We start from the raw sequence: 24,833 nt of genomic DNA, 5'->3' as shown, positions 1-24,833 counted from the left end.
CCCTCAGAATCAATCTACAGCATCGGAAGACAAGTTGTGTATAGAATGCTATATTGGGGGTCCACATTGTACTGAGCGCTACTGTTTGCAGAGTGCTTCTGAACAGAGTTCTAGATAAGTGCTTAGGAGAGTATCAAAGACTTAACTGTCCACGCTCCCCACTAGTGGACCAATTAATGCCTTAGGAGTTCCTATATGTTCTTTGTGGGCAGAGAATACGCCCACAGAGAAGCAGTGTGGCCTGATGGATAGAGCACGGGCCTAAGAGTCAGAAGGACCTGGGTTCTAATCCCGGCTCTGCCACTTGTCTGCTGTATGACCTTAGGGAAGTCACTTCTCTGTGCCTCAGTTACCTCATCTGTAAAATGGGGACTAAGACTGTGAACCCCATATGAGTCATGGAGTGTGTCTAACCTGATTAGGTTGTATCTACCCCACCACTTGGTTCAGGACTTAAAACAGTAAGTGCTTTACAAATACCAAAAAGAAACCACACACACAAAAAACCAACAAAAGAAAAACTACTACTTTCAACTCTGTTATATATATTCTCCCAAGTAATTTTACTGCTCTGCACACAGTAAGTGCTCAATAAATAGCTTAGGTTGACCGACTGCAGAGTCACTCTCCTGGTTAATCCTCAGAGGTACACGGAGCACTTTTCTATGGGGATAAGGAGGCCCCAGGCCGAGGGGGTCGTAAAAGTTTGGGATTGAGGCTTCCATTTTTAGCACCGACAGCTAGGATATTTTCAGCTCTATAAGAATAGATTTTTTTAGTTCCAAGCCATATCTGCATACCCAATTAGCTACTCTGCATCCTTAGATTATCCAGACTGGCATGCCTCACACTATCAACACACAGAGTTTGTTTTTTTTATGGTGTATGTTAAGCACTTACTTTGTGCCAGACACTGTACTAAGTGTTGGGGTAGATCCAAGCTAATTAGGTTAGACACAGTCCATGTCCCCCATGGGCTCACAGTCTTTATCTCCATCTCACAGATGCAGTAATTGAGGCACAGAGAATGAAGTGACTTGTCCAAGGTCACACAGCAGACAAGTGGTAAAGCTGGAGTTGGAACCCAGGTCCTTCTTACCCCCAGGCCCATGCTCTATCCATTAGTCCATGCTGCTTTTGCAAGAAAACTCCAGAAAGCAGTTCCTGAAGCAATATGGCCCGCTGGAAAAGGCAGGGGCAGGGAGTGAGAGGATCTGGGTTCTATTCCCATCCCTGCCACTTGCCTACTGTGTGATTCTGGGCAAGTCACTTAACTTCTCTGTGCCTCACTTTCCTCATCTGTAAAGTGGGAAGTCGATACCCGTTCTTCTTTCTATATAGACTGGGAACCCCATATGGGACAAAGACTCTATCTTACCTGATTATCTTGCATCTATCCAATGCTTAGTATGGTACCTGACCCTTAATAAGCACATAAATATCACTATTATTACTATTATTATTACCTTTTCCTCTGCTCCTCCTCTCCTCCCCATTGCCCCTTCTCCCTCCCTCTGCTCTAACCCCTTCCCTACCCCACAGCACTTGTGTATATTTGTACATATTTATTACTTTATTCATTTTATTAATGATGTGTATATATCTATAATTCTATTTATCTATTTTGATGCTATTGATGCCTGTCTCCTTGTTTCGTGTTGTTGTCTGCCTCCCCCTTCTAGACCGTGAGCCTGTTGTTGGGTGGGGATTGTCTCTATCTGTTGCCAAATTGTACTTTCCAAGTGCTTAGTACAGTGCCCTGCACACAGTAAGCACTCAGTAAATGCGATTGAATGAACAAATGAATTACTATTATCAATGATAATAAACTGATATATTTTAAATTGGAACAAATTTCATCATTGCAAACATGTTATGGATGGGAGATTGGTTATTGAATGAGATTGCAGAATTAGCTTTTACCAATATTATCCAGAATAGAATACTCAGTCAATTAAAGATGATAAATTCATGTGTTTATATAGATTCTAAGAGGTTCCCCGATAGTGTAGCCGGCTTTAAGTCCATTTGAAGTAAATCGGAAATATCAATCCTGTTGGTTAACTCCACGTATACCTCCACTAAGGACTTTTTAAATTGGGTGGCTATTTTTGGGTCTCTCCCATGTACTCCCTACTGCTCACCCTCTTGGAGTTACTGCCATAAATCCAAAGTCTAAAATGGTGTACATTTAGAAAATCGTTAATAATAATGATGATATTTGTCAAGCACCTGTTATGTGCAAAGCATTATTGTAAGTGCTAGAGGGGATACCAGGTGATCAGGTTGTCCCACATAGGGCTCACAGTTTTAAGCCCCATTTTACAGATGAGGTAAATGAGGCTCAGAGAAGTTAAGTGACTTTGCCCAAAGTCACACAGCTGACAGGCAGTGGAGCCAGAATTAGAACCAATGATCTCTGACTCCCAAACCTGGGCTCTCTCCACTGAGCCACGCATATTCATTAGAACTCTAAACGTCAACGTTAAGGACTGCCGGTAACTTATAAGAACCGGGGGAGGAGGGTAAGAGGAGGAAAAGCGTTATTCATTTTTCTAACACACACACATCCCTGAATTATGTGACCTTGTTCTAACCCATTCACTTGAAAACCTGCAAATAAATGTCAAGCATAGCTTTATATGGAGGAGCAGGGGTCAAAACTTCCTATCTCTCCCCACTCCAGTCCATATTTCACTCCACTGCCTGGATCATTTTTTTTTTTTTACAAAAATGTTCAGTACATATCACCCTACTCTTCAAAAACCTCCAGTGGTGGCCCATCCACCTCTGTATCAAACAAAACCTCCTCACCATTGCCTTTGAAGCACTCCATTACCTTGGCCCCTCCTACCTCACCTCGCTTCTCTCCATCTACAACCCAGCCCGCATACGTCGCTCCTCTAGTGCTAACCTTCTCCCTGTGCCTCCATCTCGCCTGTCTCGCCACCGGCCCGTAGACCACGTCCTGACTCTTGCCTGGAATACCCTTCCTCCTCAAATCCGCCAATTACTCTCCCTGGCTTCAAAGCCTTATTGAAGGCCCATCTCTTCCAAGGGCCCTTCCCAGACTAAGTCCCACTTTTCCTCATCTCCCACTCCCTTCTGTGTCACCCTGACTTGCTCCCTTTGCTCTTCTCCCCGCCCAGCCCTGCAGCACTTACCTACATAACTATCATTTTATTTATTTGTATTGATGTCTGTCTCCCCCCACCCTGAGACCGTAAGCTTGTTGCGGGCAGGGAATGTCACTGTTTATTGCTGTATTTTACTTTCCCAAGCGCTTAGTACAGTGCTCTGCACACAGTAAGCTCTCGACAAATATGACTGAATGAATGAACAAAATTTAATCAGCTTTCCTGGAAATCATTTCACTTGGAAATAACCTTGCAGCGTAGCCAAACAGGCCATCCTGCTCCACTAGTGGCTGGGAATCACAGAAAGGATTGGATTATAAGAGGACAGAGATGTTATCGCCTAATTCTGTGACGCTCTCCAACCACTAATTGAGTGCTCAGCACACACTACAGGTCTCAGTACACAACTGTACTGAGTATAACACCTTGGACACAATGCTGGGCACTGTGGTAGATGCTTAGGGAAAACACCATAAAAGCAAAAGTCCCACTTAGAAATATCTAATGGAGGGGCACGCCAATAATATAGAATGGGAACGAGAGTAAAATAAACATTAAAAATGTAAGCAAATGAATTCTGCTTATGTTTTTCTACTCATTCTCAACACTTAGGTGTAGGTTTCTATTCAATTGTAAATCAATTATTTATTTGGATAGTTCAACCTGATCTGCTCAGACGTTTACCTCTTTTATTCTTGTTGTTCTTCGTGATGGATCCATTAGAAAATCATTCCTTTCTGCCCATCTTTCCCAGTAGAATGAAAGCCACTTGAAGACAGGGATTGTGTCTTTAGTCAGTCAGGCGTATTTATTGAGTGCTTACTGTGTGCAGAGCACTGTACTGAGCCCTTGAGAGAGTACAATATAACAATAAACAGACACATTCCCTATCCTTAACGAGCTTATGTGCTTTCCCAAGTGCTTAATATAGTGCACTGGAACCATTAAGTATCCAATAGATACTCTCTGTTCCTTTTTAAGGTGGGTTTCCACGCTGCATTTTGTTTAGAATGTTGTTAGTGGATTTGGGAACATTCTTCAGACAGCACATATCTGATGGTTGGAACACAGAGCAATGTCCAAAGTAGTTTTGTGCACGTGTGCAGTGTTGATGCACAAGTTGGCTTTAACGTAGCGTGGCTCAGTGGAAAGAGCCCGGGCTTGGGAGTCAGAGGTCATGGGTTCGAATCCCAGCTCTGCCACTTGTCAGCTGTGTGACTGTGGGCAAGTCACTTCACTTCTCTGTGCCTCAGTTACCTCATATGTAAAATGGGGATTAACTGTGAGCCTCGCGTGGGACAACCTGATTACCCTGTATCTACCCCAGCGCTTAGAAGAGTGCTCTGCACAGAGTTAGCGCTTAACAAATACCAACATTATTATTATTATTATTAACGTAGCGTTTGTCGGGATTGTAACCCCGCACCTTTCAGGAGAACTGAGTGCATCACCGATTGGCTGATTAGTATGTAAATTGAATCAATCCATCGTACTTATGGAGCAATTACTGGGGGCAGAGCCCTGTACTAAGCACTTGGGAGAGTACAACCGAAGCGGTGGACACATTCCTAATCCCCAAGGAGCTTTCAGTCTAGAGGGGAAGACAGACATTAATATAAATAAATTACAGGTATGTACATTAAGTGTTGTGGGGTGAATTAAGGGTACAAATACAGTGCAAGGGCAATTCAGAAGGGAGTGGGAGAAGACGAAATGAGGGCTTAGTCGGGGAAGGCCTCTTGGAGGAGACGTGCTTTCAATAAAGCTTTGAAGGTGGGGAGAGTAACCGTCTGTCGGATGTGAAGTGGGAGGGAGTTCCAGGCCAGAGGCAGGATGTGGGTGAGGGGGTTGGCGGCGAGCTAGACGAGAGTGAGATACAGTGAGTAGGCTGGTACAGTGTGCGGCCTGGGTTGCAGTAGGCAATCAGAGAGGTGAGGTAGGAGGGGGCAAGATGACAGAGTCCTTTAAAGCCAACGGTAAGGAGAACAGCACCGAGACTGTATAAGGTGCTCTGCTAAAAAGTGGTAAGGGCGGCTCACTGTCTGACCTGCTGGGCGGTGGAGTTTGATTTATTCAGGAGTTCTGCAGGATGTGGGATTTCAGGATGGCTTTGAAGAAAGGGAGGATTGAGACCTAGTGGGTTTGAAGGCGGGGGGGATCGGCCAGGGAAGGGCAGGAGTAGGGAGGCCACAGATCGTAGAATCAGGAGAATGTCTGTCTACTTGTGTGATGCTTGTCAACTTGTTTTGTTGTCTGTCTCCCCCATCTAGACTGTGAGCCCGTTGTTGGGTAGGGATTGTCTCTATCTGTCGCCTAATTGCACTTTCCAAGCGCTTAGTACAGTGCTCTGCTCACAGTAAGCACTCAATAAATGTGATTGAATGAATGAGAAGGTAATAATTATAATATAGTAATTACGGTATTTGTTAAGCTCTTACTATATGCTAAGTGATGTTCTAATCGCTGGGGCACACACAATCCCTGTCCCACTTTACAGGCAAGGTAACTGAGGCACAGAGAAGTGAACTGACTGGCCCAAGGTCACAAAGCAGACAAGTGGCAGGTCCGGGATTAGAACCCATGACCTCTGACTCCCAAGCCCGTGCTCTTGCCACTAAGCTATCCTGCTTCCCAGCATGGAAAGTACATCTAAAGACTTAATTCAGGAGGAGTGAAGAGTGTAATAATTATAATAGCTGTGGTATTTGTTTAGTGCTTGCTAAGTACTAAGCACTGTAGTAAGCACTCCATCCCCCCGCCCCTTGCTACCTCACCTCGCTACTCTCCTCCTACCACCCAGCCCGCACACTTTGCTCCTCTAATGCTAACATTTTCACTGTACCTCAATCTCGTCTATCTCACCGCCGACCCCTCGCCACGTCCTGCCTGGAACACCCTCCCTCCTCAAATCCGACAATTATCCTGCCCTACTTCAAAGCTTTATTTCAGTTCACATCTCCTCCACGAAGCCTTCCCTAAGCCCGGCTCTGCCACTTGTCAGCTGTGTGACTGTGGGCAAGTCACTTAACTTCTCGGTGCCTCAGTTACCTCATCTGTAAAATGGAGATTAACTGTGAGCCTCACATGGGACAACCTGATTACCCTGTATCCACCCCAGCACTTAGAACAGTGCTCTGCGCATAGTAAGCGCTTAACAAATACCAACATTATTATTATTAAGCCCTCGTTTCCTCTTCTCCCACTACACCCTTTTGCATCACCCTGACCTGCTCCCTTTATTCATGCCCGCTCCCAACCCCACCGCACTTATGTACATATCTGTAATTTATTTCTATTAATGTTTGCCTTCCCCTCTAGACTCTAAGCTTGTCGTGGGCAGGGAATGTGTCTGTTTACTGTTATTTTGGACTCTTCCAAGCACTTAATACAATGCGCTGTGCATAGTAAACACTCAATAAATACAATTGAATGAGTGAATGAAAAGTTCTAGGGGTAGATTTAAGATTATTAGGTCCCACATGGGGCACGCAGTCTAAGTAAGAGGGAGAACAAGTACCTAATAATAATGTTGGTATTTGTTAAGCTCTTACTATGTGCCGAGCACTGTTCTAAGCGCTGGGGTAGATACAGGGTAATCAGGTTGTCCCACGTGAGGCTCACAGTCTTAATTTCCATTTTACAGATGAGGTCACTGAGGCACAGAGAAGTGAAGTGACTTGCCCACAGTCACAGAGCTGACAAGTGGCAGAGCAGGGATTCAAACTCATGACCTCTGACTCCCAAGCCTGGGCTCTTTCCACTGAGCCACGCTGCTTCTCTAATCACCACTGGTTGTGGGCAGTGAACGTGTCTATTACATTATTATACTGTATCCTCCCAACCACTTAGTACAGTGTCCTGAGCACAGTAAGCCCTCCATAAGTACGATCGATTGAGAGAACTGAGGCACAGAGAAGTGAAGTAACTTGCTCAAGGTCACACAGATGGTATGAGGCAAAGCTGGGATTACAACATAGGTCTTCTTTCAGGCCTGTGTTCTTCCCACTAGGCCACCCTGTTTCTCAATAAATTCAGGACAGTTTTAGTACGAGCAATTCTAGTGATACAGACAAACCCCATGTTTAACCACTCCAAGGATCTAACCAGTATTGACCTTACCCTGTATATATGTCCGACGAGCCCCCATGTCCATCCAGGGGCTGCAGGTCAGTAAATCCTTCCCTATCCTGTCTCCCCTGCCTCCAAAATGAAACACTCATCAATGAATGGTCCTAAAAAGTTCTGTCTACAGCTTGTGCCTCATTTTCAAGACACTGAAGAGATCCTGAAGTTGATATCCAAAGAAGTTGTACTGGGGTGGGAGTGAGCGTCGCAACTTAATTTAGGTAATAATGATAATAATAATAATGTGATTGATGCTTGTAAGGCTAGGGTCAGTTGGGCCGTCGTGAGTTATCTGAAGATCCTGCCCCGGGAAATAGGAAGGGAGTCACCGAGGCAGGAGGTGAAAGAGAAGAGAAACAGTGGCCTAGTAGAAAGCGCACGGGCCTGGGAATCAGAAGAACTTGGGTTCTAATCCTGGCTCCGTCACTGGTCTGCTATGTGACCTTGGGCAAGAAACTTCACTTTTCAGTGCCTCAGTTACCTCATCTGTAAAATGGGGATTAAGGCTGTGAGCCCCACGTGGGATGTGGACTGTGTCCAACCTGATTAGCTTACAACTACTCCAGTGCTTAGTACGGAACTTGGCACATAGTAAGCACTTAACAAATATCATTTAAAAAAAAAAAATGGCTGATAGAAATGCTGAAGGCCCGAGTCAATATTCTCACAGACAAGAAATCCCTTAGCCCTGTAAAAGACTGCCTTGTTTATCACTAAGAAATAAAAAGCAGAATCAATCCATGGTTGAGCAGTGGGCAGAGCACTGTACTAAGCGCTGGGGACAGTGCAAGACAACGGAGTCGACAGACATTTCCGCGGCCCACAGTGAGCTCACGGTCTAGAGGAGGAGTTTACAAATGACTCTACAACCCCCAAACATCTAGAAATTATTAAGATGCCATTTCAGCCACACGTAGAGCATGAAGAAGGAAGTCTGCCATTCTTTCACACGACCTGTGGTAGGTACCCAGAGCTCTGCACACAGGAGGTGCTCAATAAATTCATATGATAGTTATCTGTCAACGGTCTTAGACTGTAAGCTCAAGGACAACAAACAGAATAATGTTTAATTCCTTTGAACAGCATCTAGCCCAGCAAGGAGCTTAATCAATAAATCTGAAGATGATGGTAATAATAATAATGTTGGTATTTGTTAAATGCTTACTATGTGCAGAGCACTGGTCTAAGCGCTGGGGGAGATACAGGGTCATCACGTCGTCCCACGTGAGGCTCACAGTTCATCCCCATTTTCCAGATGAGGGAACTGAGGCACAGAGAAGTGAAGTGACTTGCCCACAGTCACACAGCTGACAAGTGGCAGAGCCGGGAGTCGAACCCACGACCCCTGACTCCGAAGTCCAGGCTCTCTTTAGCGCAGCTAAAGCTATGGATGATAGTCAAGTCTGAGAAGGATGTCACTGCTCCAGTTTCCAGAGAGGAAGATGGATAATATCCTAGATAAGATGGTCTCTCTCATCCAACCAGCGGTATACAATGAATGCCTGCTGTGTACAAAATGCCAAACTAAGTTCCTGGGCAAGTACCAAGGAAGCAAACATTCAATTTATTTCACTCCTTCAAACATGTTGAGCTGAGCTAGGCAATGATGAGCCTATCAGATTGCAGATCTAATGCTAATAAACGCTGATGCAGTATTTGACCTACGGATTTGTTAGGATCAAAGGTGCTGTCAATCAACGATATTTATTATTAATCATAATAATAGTATTTTTTAAACGTTTACTATTTGCCAAGCACTGTTCTAAGCGAGAGCTTACTCTAGGTGGAGAACCGTTTTAAGCTCGTGGGAGAATACAGATAGAGGTAGTTGGCATGGTCCCTGCCCCTCAAGGAACTTACATCTTGTGGGATGGCAGTTGAATTTCACAAGAGTCTTCGATGTTACAGATAGAAAGTGTCTCAAACCTCCTTTTGAACTGACGAAGCATCCTCACCGATGCTCACCAGCGTTCAGAATAGGCTTGTCAAATATTCCCTTCAATTGGCTGCTTAGGTGGTTACATGTTCACAAGTGGACTGTACTGTCATACTTATGAATCACTAATAATTTCTAGATTAAGATAATTAGGAGTCAAAGATAAGAAAGATAAGAAAGAAAAGGAAATTCATAAAGTGGGTTCTGTTATCGATCAACGGTATTTATTGAGTGCTTACTATGTGCGGAGAGCTGAAACCCAGTGCTTGGGATGGTACAAGAGCGTTGGTTTAGATGATCTCTGCCCACAAGGAACTTAAAATCTAGTGTGGGAGACAGATAGTAAAATAAAGCAGCACAGCTTAGTGGCAAGAGCCTGGGCTTGGGAGTCAGAAGTCGTGGGTTCTAATCCCGGCTCCGCCACTTGTCTGCTGTGTGACTTTGGGCAAGTCACTTCACTTCTCTGTGCCTCAGTTACCTCATCTGTAAAATGGGGATCAGGACTGTGAGCCCGATATAATTACCTTATATCTAACTCAGGGCTTAGAACACTGCTTGGCACATAGTAAGCTCTTAACAAATACCATCATCATCATCATAAAGTACAGATAGAGCATAAGGACATGTACATGGATACTCTGAGACTATGGATAAAGTGAATTTTAAACTGCTTAGTGAGTACAGACCTAAGTGCATATACAAGAGGGAGAGACTAGGGCGGAGAGATGAGAGATTAGTCGCGGAAGACTTCTTGGACATTGCATCAATCGATCATATTTTGAGACCCTACTGTGTGAAGAGCCCTGTACTGAGTGTTTGGGAGAGTACATTGTAACAATATAATAGGCACGTATGATTTTGTAGGGTTTTGAGAACGGGGAGAGTGGTGGTCTGTTTTATGAAGGGGGAGGGAATTTCAGGCAGGAAGATGGGTGAGAGCAAGAGGTCAATGGTGAGAAAGGTGATATCGAGGCACAGTTTAAGTAGGTTTGAGATGCAGCACGGCGTAGTAGGCAGAACACGGGCCTGGGACTCAGAAGGACATGGGTCTAATCCCAGCTCTGGCATTTGTCTACTGTGTGACCTTGGGTAAGTCACTTCACTTCTCTGGGCCTCAGTTTCCTCATCTGCAAAATGGGGATTGGGATGGTGAGCCCCATGTGGGACAGGGACCGCGTCCAGTGCAATTTGCTTGTAACCACCCCAGCATTTAGTACAATGCCTGGCACGTAGTAAGCACTTGACAAATACCACGATTATGATCAGTAGGCGTCTGAGAAACGAAGAGGCAGGGCTGGGTCGGAGGTAGGAAGGAAAGAGCCGATTGAGCGTTTTACTGCAGCTACGGTGGGCAGGGGTCAGACGAAGATTTAAGATGAGAGGGTAGAAAAAGGCAGGAAGGGTGAAGCCGAGCGGCAGAGGGAGTGAAGCAACCCACACGTAGCCCGACACACCCAGTGTGACTTCATGGACGGCCTGTCTGTCGCAGCAGCAGGAGACAGATGAAACGGATGATGTCCCCTCGCCACTCTTTCTGGCTTCCTGGATCACAATCCGTCCCCCTTCAAGTTCAAGCTGGGTGGTCAAGCCCCGTGGGTCCAGTATGCCCTGCATGCACGACACAGGATGACACCCCCAAAGACGCATACCCAAAGACTATGATAACCCACAGAGGGGTCTTGTGGCTTAGTGGCAAGAGCACTGGCCTGGGAGTCAGAAGGACCTGGGCCCTACAACTGGCTCCACCACCTGTTTTCTGTGTGACCTTCGACAAGTCACTTCACTTCTCTGGACTTCAGTTGCCCCATCTTTAAAGATTGAGACTGTGAGCCCCATGTGGGACAGGGACTGGGTCCAACCCCATTTGCTTGTATCCAGCCCAGGTTTAATACAGTGCCTGGCACTTAGTAAGCACTTAAATACCATAATTATTAAGTATTATATCCATCCTCCATACTTACTTTGGTATACCTACATGTAGATTGTATAATTCATTTATTTATTTTGGCTATCTACTCCTGATATATTTTTGTTGCTATAAATCAGAGAACCTGGGCTCTAATCCCAGCTCTGCCACTTGCCCGCTGTATGGCCTTGGGCACGTCACTTAACTTCCCTCGGCCTCAGTTTCCTCATTGGTAAAATGGGGACAAAATCTGTTTGTCCCCTCCTGCTTCGATTTTGAGCCCCATGTAGGAGAGGGACTGAATCGATTGTCTTTTAATGATCCCAGCTCTTGGTTCAGTGTTCGGTATGTAATAAGCACTAAAATATCACAAGTCCCGTTACTATTATTGTATAGTTTTACTCTTCTTCCTCTACCCCCCTTTATAAAAAATTTAAATCTGCATTTCACCCCCATTAGATTGCAAACTGTTGAGAGGTCATGTTACCCTTCTTCCTCTACCCCCATTTGTAAATAATTTAATTCTGCCTTTTATCCCCATTAGATTACAGACTATTAAGAGGTCAAGTGTTATGTCTTTTGCTTCTGATGGACTTGGCCAAATGCTTAGCACAAAGCACCGTACACACAAGATGATCAGGAAATACCACTGATGACGATGATGATGATAATGAAGGCATATGACTTTTCCGGCTCGGATTTACTCATTCGGCTATTTTAAAATAGAATGGCACTGAGCTTTGGTTTTACTAAATGTTTGAGGGCTGGGAGGAAGATGAGAGGTCTGGGGGAAAGCATTTAGGGGACCGGGCTGGAAGACTGGAGGTAATATGGAAGCGGGACAAACTTGCTTAGGATTTCACAGAGATCGGGGATGAGAAACAGACTGGGCTTTAATCAACAGGACGATTTCGCTTATTAGTCGTAAAATGAAAAATTGGAGGTCTTCTAGATGTCGCTTGTGTAAATCATTAAATATATCATTTTGCTTACAGGCTATTGGGTCTCAGGTGGACATAACTCTAGACTAGCCCCTCTAGGCTGTAAGTTCATTATGGGCAGGCAATGTGTCTGTTATACTGTAATATTATACCCGCCCAAGCGCTTAGTACAATGCTCTGCACACAGTAAGTGCTCAGTAAAGACAGTTGACTGACATAACCTTTTCCATCGAGCCTTTTATTCTTGCCCAAGATTCACTATTGAGCTGCCGTTGGCACAGCAGTAGTACAGATCCCAAATGTCCCACTTTCCCTCTGTGCCCTTAACCATCAGGTCGTTTCCTTCCTTCCCCTATCACCATTTACGGGTTTCTCCTGGGTGCTGGGCACTGCCCTGAGGGTGCCTGGCACATAGTAAGAGCTTAACAAATACCATAATTATTATTCCTGGGTGCCGAAATATCCTGAACAAAATAAAATCAACATGGTGCATGCCTTCAAAGGCACTTTTGTTTCCCCCAAGGCATTTGTTAAGCGCATACTACGCACGCTGTATTAAGTGCTCGGAGTAGATACAAGCTAATCAGGTTAAACACAGTCCACGTCCCACATGGGATTCACGGTCTTAATCCCCACTTTTCCAGATGACGTAATTGAGGTCCAGAGAAGTCATACAGTAGACAAGTAGTGGAGTGGGGATTAGAACCCAGGTCCTCTGACTCCCAGACCCGTGCTTTAACCACTAGGCCACTCTGCTTCCCAAAGTTAGGGTCGAATGGGGGAGTGGACAGGCCGACACTCACTGTAAACGAGGAGTGGTAACAAAAAGCAAAAAACAGACACAACTGACCACAGAATATGGACAAGTAGATAAATGATAAACCTTCTGCCCCTTCCAACGCCATCCACTCCTGGGTTACCGCTGTGGGCAGGGAATGTATGTGTTGTTATATTGAGCTCTCCCAATCACTTAGTACAGTTCTCTGCACGCTGTAAGCACTCAATAAACACAAATGACTGACTGACTGGACTGGATCGGCTGCATTTTGACCCATCGCTACTAGAAGAGCAGAGGCTTGGCGGGGGTTATGGCAGGAGCGGGGCTGGAGTCCAGCACAGCTGCCCCATGATCAGCAGTGATGCACCTCAGCGAGAACATCGGGAGAAGCAAGAGCAGCACTGGAAGCGGCACCTCTTGGGTGTCCGACTCAACTGCCTTAGTCAGAACATCGTGTTTATCGACCGCTTACTGTACACAGAGTGTTTGGGAGAGTATAATCAAACATTAAACAGTATATTCCCTGCCCACAATGAGCTTACGGTCTAGAGGTGGGGATCGATGTTAATATAAATAAATGACAGCTATGGACATAAGTGCTGTGGGGCTGGGAGGGGGGATGAGTAAAGAGAGCAAGTCAGGGTGATGCAGAAGGGAGTGGGAGTGGGTCTTATGCTGGTTCCTTTGCAGGTGGAGGAGATCTCCATGCAGATGACACACAGATCTACATCTCTGCCCCTGTCCTCTACACCTCCCTTCAGGCTCGTATCTCCTCCTGCCTCCAAGACATCTCTACCTGGACATCTGTCCGCCACCTAAAACTCAACATGAGCAAAACTGAGCTCCTCATCTTCCCTCCCAAGCCCTGCCCTCTCCTTGACTTTCCTATCACCGTCGACGGTACGACCATCCTTCCCGTCTCTCAGGCCCGCAACCTCGGTGTCATCTTTGACTCGGCTCTCTCGTTCACCCCGCGCATCCGATCCGTCACCGAGACCTGCCGGTCTCACCTTTATAATATCGCCAAGATCTGCCTTTTCCCCTCCACCCAAACGGCTATCTTACTGTTAGGGGCTCTCATAATATCCCAGCTAGATTACTGTATCAGCCTTCTCTCCGATCTCCCTTCCTCCCGTCTCGCCCCGCTCCAGTCTATTCTTCACTCCGCTGCCCGGCTCACCTTCCCGCAGAAACGCTCTGGGCCTGTCACTCCCCTTCTTAAAAACCTCCAGTGGTTGCCTATCGACCTCTGAACAAAACAAAAAAACTTCTCACTCTAGGCTTCGAGGCTCTCTATCACCTTGCCCCCTCCTATTTCTCCTCCCTTATCTCTTTCCACTGCCCACCATGCACGCTCCGCTCCTCCGCCGCCCACCTCCTCACCACCCCCTGTTCTCACCTATCCCGCCATCAACCCCTGGGCCAGGTCCTCCCGCGGGCCCGGAACGCCCTCCCTCCTCACCTCCGCCAAACTCATTCTCTTCTCCTCTTCAAAACCCTACTTACAGCTCACCTCCTCCAAGAGGCCTTCCCAGACTGAGCTCCCCTTCTCCTTCTACTCCCTCTACCGCCCCCCTTCACCTCTCCGCAGCAAAACCCTCTTTTCCCCCCATCTCCCTCTGCTCCTCCCCCTCTCCCTTCCCATCCTCTCAGCATTGTTCTCGTCCGCTCAACTGTATATATCTTCATTATCTTATTTATTTTGTTAATGAGATGTATATCGCCTTGATTCTATTTATTTACTATTGTTTTAATGAGATGTTCATCCCCTCGATTCTATTTATTGCTATTGTTCTTTTCTGTCCGTCTCCCCCGATTAGACTGTAAGCCCGTCAAAAGGCAGGGACTGTCTCTGTTACCGATTTGTAGATTCCAAGCGCTTAGTACAGTGCTCTGCACAGAGGAGGCGCTCAATAAATACTATTGAATGAATGACTGAATCAGCTCCATCCCGGCCACCCTTGACGTGGTCCAAAAATGAGCCATAGCAGTGGAGGGGAAGCTTTGGAGCCTACGGCATGTGGGGAAATGATGATAATGATGATGATATTTGTTAAGGGCTGTTCTAAGTGCTGTTCAAATCGTCCCACTTGGGGTTCACGGTCTTAATCCCCATTTTACAGATGAGGTAACTGAGGCACGGAGAAGTGAGGTGACTGGCTCAAAGTCACACATCCGTCAAGAGGCAGAGCTGGGATTAGAACCCACGACCTCTGAGTCCCAGGCCACTGCTCTTTCCCCTAATGCTCTTGCTCTTGGTGGCAGTGGGATGTATAACTACATTTTCTCCCTTTTGCATCACCCTACGCTCTTGGGACTGTTATCCACAGGACTTGTGTGCATATCTATCTGTAATTTATTTTAATGTCTGTCACCCGTGGGTCTGTAAGCTTCTTGTGGATAGGACTGTGAGCTCACTGTGGGTGGGAAATGTGTCTGTTGTATTGTACTCTCCCAAGTACTTAGCGTGATGTTTTGTACACAGTAAGCTTTCAATACATACGGCTGAATGAGCATATATACCTCCTCTATTGCACCGTACCCTCCCAAAGGCTTTGTACAATGCTCTGTACACAATAAGGACTCAATAAATACCATCGACTGATTGGTGTCTCTGCTACAATTGGACATATCTTATCCCTCCCCTGCAGTTAGCAGCAGTAGCGGGAAAGGCCCACACACTTCACTCCTCTAGTGCTAAGCTTCTCACTGTGCCCCCGTCTTGCCCGTCTCGTCGCCGATCCGTGGCCGACGTTCTGCCTCTGGCTTGGAACGCCCTCCCTCCTCAAATCCTCCAGATGATTATTCTCCCCCGCTTCGAAGCCTTATTGAAGGCCCATCTCCTCCAAGAGGCCTTCCCAGACTAAGCCCCGCTTTTCCTCATCTCCCACTCCCTTCTGTGTCACCCTGACTTGCTCCCTTTGCTCTCCCCCACCAGCCCCCCATGTACCTGCAATTTTATTTATTTGTACTGATGCCTGTCTCCCCACCGCATCCACCCCACAGACTGTGAGCTCACTGTGGGTAGGGAATATCACTAATGTTGTATTGCACTTTCCCAAGCACTTAGTACAGTGTTCTGCACACAGTGTTTAATAAATGTGACAACGAATGAATGAACCAGGTCCTCCAGGATTCCCTCCCTTCCCTACGGTTTCTGTAGTAGATGTCAGGGGTGGAGGGATGATGAGGGAACATAGACCAGTTCAAAGACTGGTCTGCAAGAGAAGCAGTGTGGTCTAGTGGGTAGACCTAGACTGTAAGCTTGCTGTGGGCAAGGAATAGGTGGACAGGGGACGTGTCTATTAATTGTTATATTATACTCTCCCAAGTGCTCAGTACAGTGCTCTGTACACAGTAAGCACTCAACAAATATGGTCGACTGATTAAAGAGCACAGGTCAAGAAGTCATTAGGACCTGGTTCTAATCCTGACTCTGCCACTTAGCTGTTGTGTGGCCTTGGGCAAATCATTTCACTTCTTTGTAGCTCAGTTTCCTCATCTGTAAAATGGAGATTAAGCCTGCAAGCCCCATGTGGGACCCGGACTGTGTCCAACCTGATTAGCTTGCGTCTACCCTAGTGCTTAGTACAGTGCCTGCTTAACAAATACCATATTTAAAAAAAAAATCTGACACATCTTACTTTTCCCTATTCTGCTTATTCAGTTCATTTGCCAGAGCAATTTTGTGATACAGTAGGAAAAAATGGATGACTACCTGAAACCCTTGTGTGTTGCTTGTTTCATGGGCACCCAATGGGAGTGACTCATTCTTTCATTCAATCCTATTTATTGAGCCCTTACTGTGTGCAGAGCACTGTACTAGGTGCTTGGAAAGCACAATTCAGCAACAAATACAGGCAATCCCTACCCAACAGTGGGCTCACAGTCTAGAAGTGGGGAGACGGACAGCAAAACAAGTAAACAGGCATCAATATAAATAGAATTACAGATATATACACATCATTCATAAAATAAATAGAATAATAAATATGTACATATATACACAAGTGCTGCGGGTGGGGAGGAGACTAGAGCTGAGGGAGGGAGTCAGGGCGACGGGGAGGAGGAGCAGAGGAAAAGGGGGGCTTAATCTGGGAACTGACTGACTCGCCAACAATTGTGAAGAAGGCATAAATGCTAGAGAGAAGCTCACATTTGGATTAGTGGGTGGGAGAGAGGAAGGCTTAGTAAACTCCCAAGGGATTTGAATTAATCCCGTAATCATCGTCCTGGAATAAACCCAGCTTTCATTGCCAACGGAAAGGTGGAAGGCACATTTAGTTTCACGACGGAGACTGAATATGACCCTTCAACATTAGTGATGCCAAACCTGGGAGAGAGTCAGGATGAAAAGAGAGATGTCTTTAGTCATCACCTCCTTGCACAGATCACTAAGAAACATCCGACCAAACCAGCACCCTCCCAACAGACTGATGCCAGAATTTTAATTTTGGACATTTCTTATTTTGTGCTGATATCGGAGAAGCAGTGTGGCCTAAGTGACTAGAGCACGGTCCTGGAAGTCAGAAGGACCTGGGTTCTAATGCCGGCTCCGCGACTTGTCTGCTGTGTGACCCTGAGCAAGTCACTTCATTATTCTGTGCCTCAGTTACCTCATCTGTAAAATGAGAATTCTGACTGTGAGTCGCATGTGGGACAGGGACTGTGTCCAACCTGATTTACTTGCATCCACTCCAGCACTTAGTATAGTACCTGGCACATAGTAAGCGCTTAAATAATTCCACAATAATAATTATTATTATTATTGTTACTGTTGCACTTGGATTTGTGCCTTTATTCACCCCTCCCACTGCCCAACAGCACTTATATACATACCCATAATTGATTTATTTATACTGATGCCTCTGTGGGCAGGGAACGTGTCTACCAACATTGTTCTATTTTACTCTCCCAAGCATTTAAATACACAGTGCTCTGCAAACAGTAAGCACTCAATAAATGATTGGTTGATTGGTTCTAAGTGTGAGGAAGCAGCATGGTGTTGTGGATAAAGCATAGGCCTGGGAGTCAGAAGTTCATGGGTTCTAATCCCGGTTCTGACCCTTGACTGTTGTGGGGCCTTGGAGAAGTCACTTCACTTCTCTGGGCCTCAGTTACCTCATCTGTGAAATGGGGATTAAGATTGTTAGCTCCATGCAGCAGAGGGACTGTGTCCAACCAATTTGCCTGTATCCACCTCAGCCCTTAGTACAGTGCCTGCCATAGAGTAGGCACTTAAAAAATTCCATAATTATTATTATTACTACCAGTTCTCTCCTTCCTCTTGCCTGTCAATCTCTCAAATTAGAGCACTAATTATCGGTGGGAAGGGTGTTATCCTCTATAGAGCACTTAGTATAGTAGCCTGCATGCTGCAGACGTCCAAAATATCCCTGAGCGATGATAAATTCGTCAGAAAAAATTAGGCAACCACAGACGCACGAGAGAAGCGGGGACCGGGATTGTCCGTCTACCTATCAGCTTACAGAAGTAATAATAAAATCACAAGAGTAATATGTAACCCCTCCCCCCACCCCACCACACATACCTCTAGCAACAAACGTACTTCCCCTCTGTGTCTGGCCTACAAAAATTCAAGCCGGGACAGAGGATAGAGTAAGAGCCGATTTTAGCCTCGATAAAAGCCCTCATGACCTGAAAAAGCAGCAATCGTGTGTCTCTAAACCCTCCAAACTGCTCCAGCTTCCTGTAAGGGGTCAGCACCTTGGTGATTCTCACTGCTCACAGTTATCTGTTGAATTTTCTTTCCCTTCCCCCAGGCACCTGAAGCCTCAGGTCACTGTGCCTCAGAGACCTGTCCAGGCCAGCTGGGAAAGCTCTGTCACCATTTCAGAGCCACCGTGATGCTCTCTGACTATCCTATAGGTCCACACTCCCTCAGCAACATAATTAGGACAAACTGCCAGAGAAGCCATGTGGTCTAGTGGATAGAACATGGGCCAGGGAGCCAGAAGGACCTGGGTTCTAATCCCGGCTCTGCTACTTGACTGCTGTGTGACCTTGGGGAAGTCGTTTCACTTCTCTCTGCCTTATCTCATCTGTAAAATGTGGATTAAGACTGAGCCCCATGGGGGACACGGAGTGTGTCCAACCTGACTACTCTGTATCTACTCCAGCACTTAGAACAGTACTTGGTACATAGAAAGCGCTCAACAGATGCCAAAAAAAAAAAAAATCAGAACAAAGACCATTGGACCACGGGCACCCCTTTTTTTTTAATGGTATTCATTAAGTGCTTACTATATGCCAGGCACTATTCTGGGTAGATACAAGCAAATCGAGTTGGACACAGTCTCTGTCCCACGTGATACTCACGGTTTTTTGCAGATGGGGTAACTGAGGTCCGGAGAAGTAGGTGGCTTGACTAAGGTCACACAGCCGACAAGGAGTGGAGCCAGGATTAGAATGCATGATCTTCTGATCCCTCCCAGGCCCATGCTCTATCCACTACGCCACACTGCTTCTCACATGCCCCGTCCTGTCTGAACCCTGGATTTAGGAATCTGCAGTGTTCACCTCTCCTATGAGGCCGACTGAGACAGCAGCGGGGGTGAAATACCTCAGAAATATCTCCTGAGACCCTTATAATGGGGTGGAGGGAAGGGGGTGCTGCCCAAGGCCATGAGGTCCTGAGCCACTTGGAAATAAATGCACATTCCCCCCGAAGGACTACCCTGTGACATAACCATCTGTGGGACGAGGGGAATAGAAAAGCGCGGGAAGGGAGGCAGTTCTTTCTCTCAACCTCATTTAAAGGAAACGAAACACTCAATTGAGGAAACAATTAAAGTGTTCTCGGTGGATCGAGTGTCCCATGGGTAAAAAGGAGTCACATTTTTAAACAAGCCAACCCGCGAAGACCCTTTCCCAAGTTGCGTAAAAGCCACGTTTCCAAGAACACACCTTCTCCTCGACATAAAAACGCTCCTTTCCCCGCACCTCCCCAAAGCGCTCCCAGTGGCCTAGGCCGATTCTGGAAAAGGTAGGCCCTCCAGCTCACCCACCTCCCCGCCTGCAACTGGGGAACAGGTTAAGTCGCCAATGGGAGAACTCACTGTTTCCGGAGATCGGTTTTCGGAATTTCCCCAAGTCGACGGTAGGAGGCCGGTCAGGTTTCTGCGGGGCCGGCCCCAGGGTGAAAGGAGCAGGTAAGGCCTTCCGTTTGGGGGCGGACGGGCTCCTCTCAGCCTCTTCCTTCTCCTGAGCGTGGGCCCAGGGTCCTCCCAAGGCCAGCTTGGAAGGCGGCTTGGGGAACCTGGGTGGAGCGACGCTCCCGGACCCCGAGTCTTCCTGTCCTGTTCTGTTCTCGAAAAGCGTCTTGGCCGCCTCTAGCTTCCGCTCGTCCTTCTTTTCCTCGACGTTCCTGAGGACGCCTGGCCCGGGGGTCCCTCTGGTCGTGGTCGGCTTGAGGATCACCCCAGGAAAAGGCCCGTTCGGGGTCTCCGCTCCATGATCTCTGGTTTCCCCATCTTCCTTGGCTGCTATGAGGGGAGCGATTTTGGACTTGGGGCCCTGGGGAGGTGGGAGTGCTTTCTGCAGGAAGACGTTTCTACCGGGGCCTTCGTCAGCGGGGGAGGCCACAAGGCCCGCTGGAGGCTTCTGCCCGAGGGGCGGCTTGGGGAAAGGCGGTCTCGAGTCTTGGTCTTGGGAGGCGGCGATGAACTTCCCTTTAGCCCCGGACAGCTTGGGGAAGACGGTCTTCTGCTCGGGCTCTTGGGCGGCGGGAACAAAGGCCGCCTTCACGCCGGAAGGCTTCGTGTCACTCTCCTGCGGGGCCGGGTGGGCCGCCAGCTTGGTCCCCGGCGGCTTGGGGAATAAGGGCTTGGGCTCCTCTTTGGGCAGATCGCTGGGCCTGAGGCCCGTGGGTTTCAGGAACCCAGGCCTGCCCTCCGCATCTCTGCTGACCGGCTTGGCCGGCACCCCGAAGCGCTGGCCTCCGGCCGTGGGCTTCAGAAACGGCAGCCTCGGCTCCTTGTCCGCCCTCTCTTCCAGGCCGGGCTTCCCCGCCACGGGAGGCTTGGGAGATCCGAACTTCGGAAGGATGGCCGGCCCCGGGGGAGAACCGTTACCACCCGGATTGGCGAAGACATTCATCCTGGCCTGGAGTCCGGCGGCTGGTGGGGTCGGCCCCGCCACCCTGAAAGGTCGGTTGCTTCCCGGGGCATCTTCCGTGGGGTTCCCCCCTGTGTTGAACTTCGCCATGAGGGATTTCACATCGGTCTTGCCATCCTGCGTGCACCAACGGGGAACAAAAAAAACGGCCGAAAGTGAGAAGCTTCGCTTGAACTACGCGTACGGACACAAAAAATGCTGTACTGTAAAGGGTTTCCTGGTTTGAGGCTGACGGCGCAGCCGATTGGTTAGAAAGATATTGTAACATTTATCTTCCTGTATGGCAAAAGAAGTCTTGTGCAAAGTTTTTTTTTTTCTTTCTTCTAGATGATGTGTTGCTTTCAGTGCCATTCCTATTAAATAAAATTGCTCATAAAGCTTTGCTGTGTTCTTGTGGAACTGCTTTCTGCAGGTAGGTTTTCTTCAGACGGGGGTTTTTTCCTCTCTCTCTCAGCCCTCTCTCCCAACAATTTAAAAAGAGATTCCTCCTGGTTCTGCAATCGGGACTTCTCTAAATAGGAACTAGCTTTTTCGTTTTGTTTGCTTCGTTTGTTTTAAAACCTAAATCCAAGACTCCCAGACAAAATGTGTGTGGCCCAATGCTTTGACAATTCACAACTCTCTCTGCTGTCAGGGGGATATCTTGCTTCTCAAACTTCCCCTTCTATTTTGGTTTGAGCCCTGGCTGCTAGTTTCCAAAAGACTTCAGGGGTTGTTAACAAGGCAGGAAATAAAAGCTACTGTTAGAAAAAAGCAGAAAAATGTCATTTTTCTATTTGCTGTGGGAAAAGCGGAACGTGTGGTAGTGACTCACAATTTTCACTGTTAAAATTTACACAGTCATTGAGGAGACTTTTGCATGCACAATGGAAGGGCAATTTGCCAGGAAGTGGAGACTTTTCACGTGGCAGAAAAGGTGAAGGCTAAGAGATCTCTCTAATGGTTCTTCAGTGGAGATGTTTGAGATTTTCCAATATGTAAGAATAAAGAGAAGCAACGTGGCTTAGTGGATAGAGCATGGCCCTGGGAGTCAGAAAGACCTGGGTTCAAATTCCGGCTCCGCTCCTTGTCTGCTGTGTGACCTTGGACAAGTCTATTCACTTCTCTAGGGCTCAGTTACCCCATTTGTATAATGGGGATTAAGAGTGTGAGCCCCATTTGGGGCGGGAACTTTGTCCAACCTGACTGATGACTTTGTCCTACCTGATTTGCATCTATTCTTGTGTTTAGAACAGTGCTTGGCACATAAGGGCTTAACAAGTACCAAAATTATTATTAAAATCATGATTGATAATCTCGGGGTTATCCACCTGAATCCTATTCATTAAGCCTGTCTCTAATGTGTGGGGCACTGCACAGAGCAATAAGCCATGATCCATGCACTCATGTTTTACATTCATGTATATCCTTCCAGGAAGAGGAAAAAAAATGCAGCTGGAGAACTTCCTTGGCATCTTAAAGACCAGTGTGAGACTCAGAAGTTTGCAGATACAACTTCTAGAGTTGCCACACACCTTAAGGAAAAAGAAAGACTTAAATTGTCCCGACTGTGGAGTATGTGGAAATGTGCTTGTTCTCCAAATCCCTAAGAAGCAATATTATCTTTTGATAACAACAGCAAGTCATACTCTCAAAATAAGATACAGAAATAGGCGTTAGACTATTTCTGGCTCTTTTTTTTTTTTTAAGCATGGCCTAGTGTAGAAGTAGCATGGCCTAGTGGATAGAGCACGAGCTTGGGAGTCAGAAGGACATGGGTTCTGCTTCTGGCTCTGCCACTTGCCCGCTATATGACCTTGGGCAGTTCACTCTTTGTCTGCTCAGCTGTATATATTTCCATTACCCTATTTATTTTGTTAATGAGATGTACATCACCTTGATTCTATTTATTTGCTATTGTTTTAATGAGATGTTCATCCCCTTGATTCTCTTTATTGCTATTGTTCTCGTCTCTCTGTTTCCCCCGATTAGACTGTAAGCCCGTCAGAGGGCAGGGACTGTCTCTGTTACCAATTTGTACATTCCAAGCGTTTAGTACAGTGCTCTGCACATAGTAAGCACTCAATAAATACTATTGAATGAATGAATGTGCCTCAGTTGCCTCATCTGTAAAATGGAGATTAAGACTGTGAGCCTCATTAGGGACAGGGACTGTGTCCAACCTGGTTAGCTTGTATCTACCCCACTGCTTAGGATAGTGATTGACATGTAGAAAGTGCTGAATAAATGCCATTATATTATTAGTAGTAATAATAAATAGCACAGGCCTGGAAATAAGGAGACCTGGGTTGTCATCCCAGCCCCACCTCTTGTCTGCTGTGTGGCCTTGGACAAATCGCTTCACTTCTCTGTGCCTCAGTTTCCTCATCTATTAAAAGGAGATTAAATCCCACTCCCTTCTACTTTGACTGTGAGTTCCATATGGGAAATGGACTGTGTCCAACGTGATAATCTTGTAACTACCTCAGTGTTTAATAATAACGTTGGTATTTGTTAAGCGCTTACTAGGTGCAGAGCACTGTTCTAAGCGCTGGAGTAGATACAGGGTCATCAGGTTGTCCCACGTGAGGCTCACAGTCTTCATCCCCATTTTCTAGATGAGGTCACTGAGGCCCAGAGAAGTGAAGTGACTTGCCCATAGTCACACAGCTGACGAGTGGCAGAACCGGGATTTGAACCCATGACCTCTGACTCCCGAGCCCGGGCTCTTTCCACTGAGCCAAGCTGCTTCTCTTAGGAAAAAGCAGAAAAATGTCATTTTTCTATTTGCTTTGGGAAAAGCGGAACGTGTGGTAGTGTGGTGCTTGGCACAGAATAAGCGCTAACAAATACCATAATTTATTATTATTTCCTCCAACCAAGATATTGAAGAGCAATCCACAGCTAAGAAATGCTCATTCTCCTTCATCTTTTATTTTCATTATATTCTCCCAATTCCTGGGGCAGTCAGTAAGCACCCTGAACTCCTCAAGCACCCAAGGCAGTGCTCTGCACAGAACAGGCATTCACTAAATATTATTGAATGAATTAATTCCACCGACAGAATGTGTTATATTAAGTATTGGAGAAGCAGCGTGGCGCAGTGGAAAGAGCGCGGGCTTTGGAGTCAGGGTTCATGAGTTCGAATCCCAGCTCTGCCACTTGTCAGCTGTGTGACTGTGGGCAAGTCACTTAACTTCTCTGTGCCTCAGTTCCCTCATCTGTAAAATGGGGATTAAGACTGTGAGCCCCACGTGGGACAACCTGATTCCCCTATGTCTACCCCAGCGCTTAGAACAGTGCTCGGCACATAGTAAGCGCTTAACAAATACCAACATTATTATTATTATTATTAAGTAGCGTGCAAAATAAATAGAACAAAAACCATTCATATAATTTTCCAAGTTGAATCCAGAGTTTTAGTATTGTCCCAGCCTTATGAATGGCTTATCATAGCTGTTAAATCAATAGTTTTTTAAAAAAATAGAAATCATAGCTAGGCCCTGCCTTCATCCTAAGGAGAAGTGTGATATTCACAACAGATGACAGTTAGGGATGGCAAAATAGGAAGGGATTTATTGGGTTTCATTCTCATTTTACAGCAAGTTTGAAGCTGCGGCCTAGCTTTCCGGGATGTACTTCATTTTAATAGACTCTTGGACTTGACCCGTCTTCCCTTGAGAAATTATTCCGTCACCTAGTAGATGGCACTCTGAGGATATTTTAAAATGAAGCTTATCCCAGAAAAATTGATTGATTTGGGGTTCAATCCATCAGTGGCGTTTATTGAGCACTTACTCTGGGCAGAGCACTGTACTAAGGGTTTGGGAGAGTACAGTGTAACAGAGTAGGTGGACACGATGACAGATAGTTACATCCCTCCCTCGTTCCCAAA

General features: G+C 46.5%; 1 protein-coding gene across 5 annotated transcripts in view; it reads right to left on the bottom strand.

Moving 5' to 3' along the window:
- FYB1 (FYN binding protein 1) overlaps nt 1–24,833 on the bottom strand; it is a 200,933-nt gene that overhangs the window by 93,711 nt on the left and 82,389 nt on the right. For all 5 annotated transcript variants that reach the window (XM_029060977.2, XM_029060973.1, XM_029060976.2 and 2 more), the window contains one exon: nt 19,903–21,076. In XM_029060977.2, coding sequence (XP_028916810.1) covers nt 19,903–21,049 — 1,147 coding nt within the window. In that variant the 5' untranslated portion in view covers nt 21,050–21,076. The remainder of the gene's footprint in view (nt 1–19,902; nt 21,077–24,833) is intronic.

Source organism: Ornithorhynchus anatinus, chromosome 3 (genome assembly GCF_004115215.2).
Source record: "Ornithorhynchus anatinus isolate Pmale09 chromosome 3, mOrnAna1.pri.v4, whole genome shotgun sequence".
In the NCBI taxonomy this organism is placed as follows: Eukaryota; Metazoa; Chordata; class Mammalia; order Monotremata; family Ornithorhynchidae; genus Ornithorhynchus; species Ornithorhynchus anatinus.
This window is presented reverse-complemented; position numbering and strand designations above follow the sequence as displayed.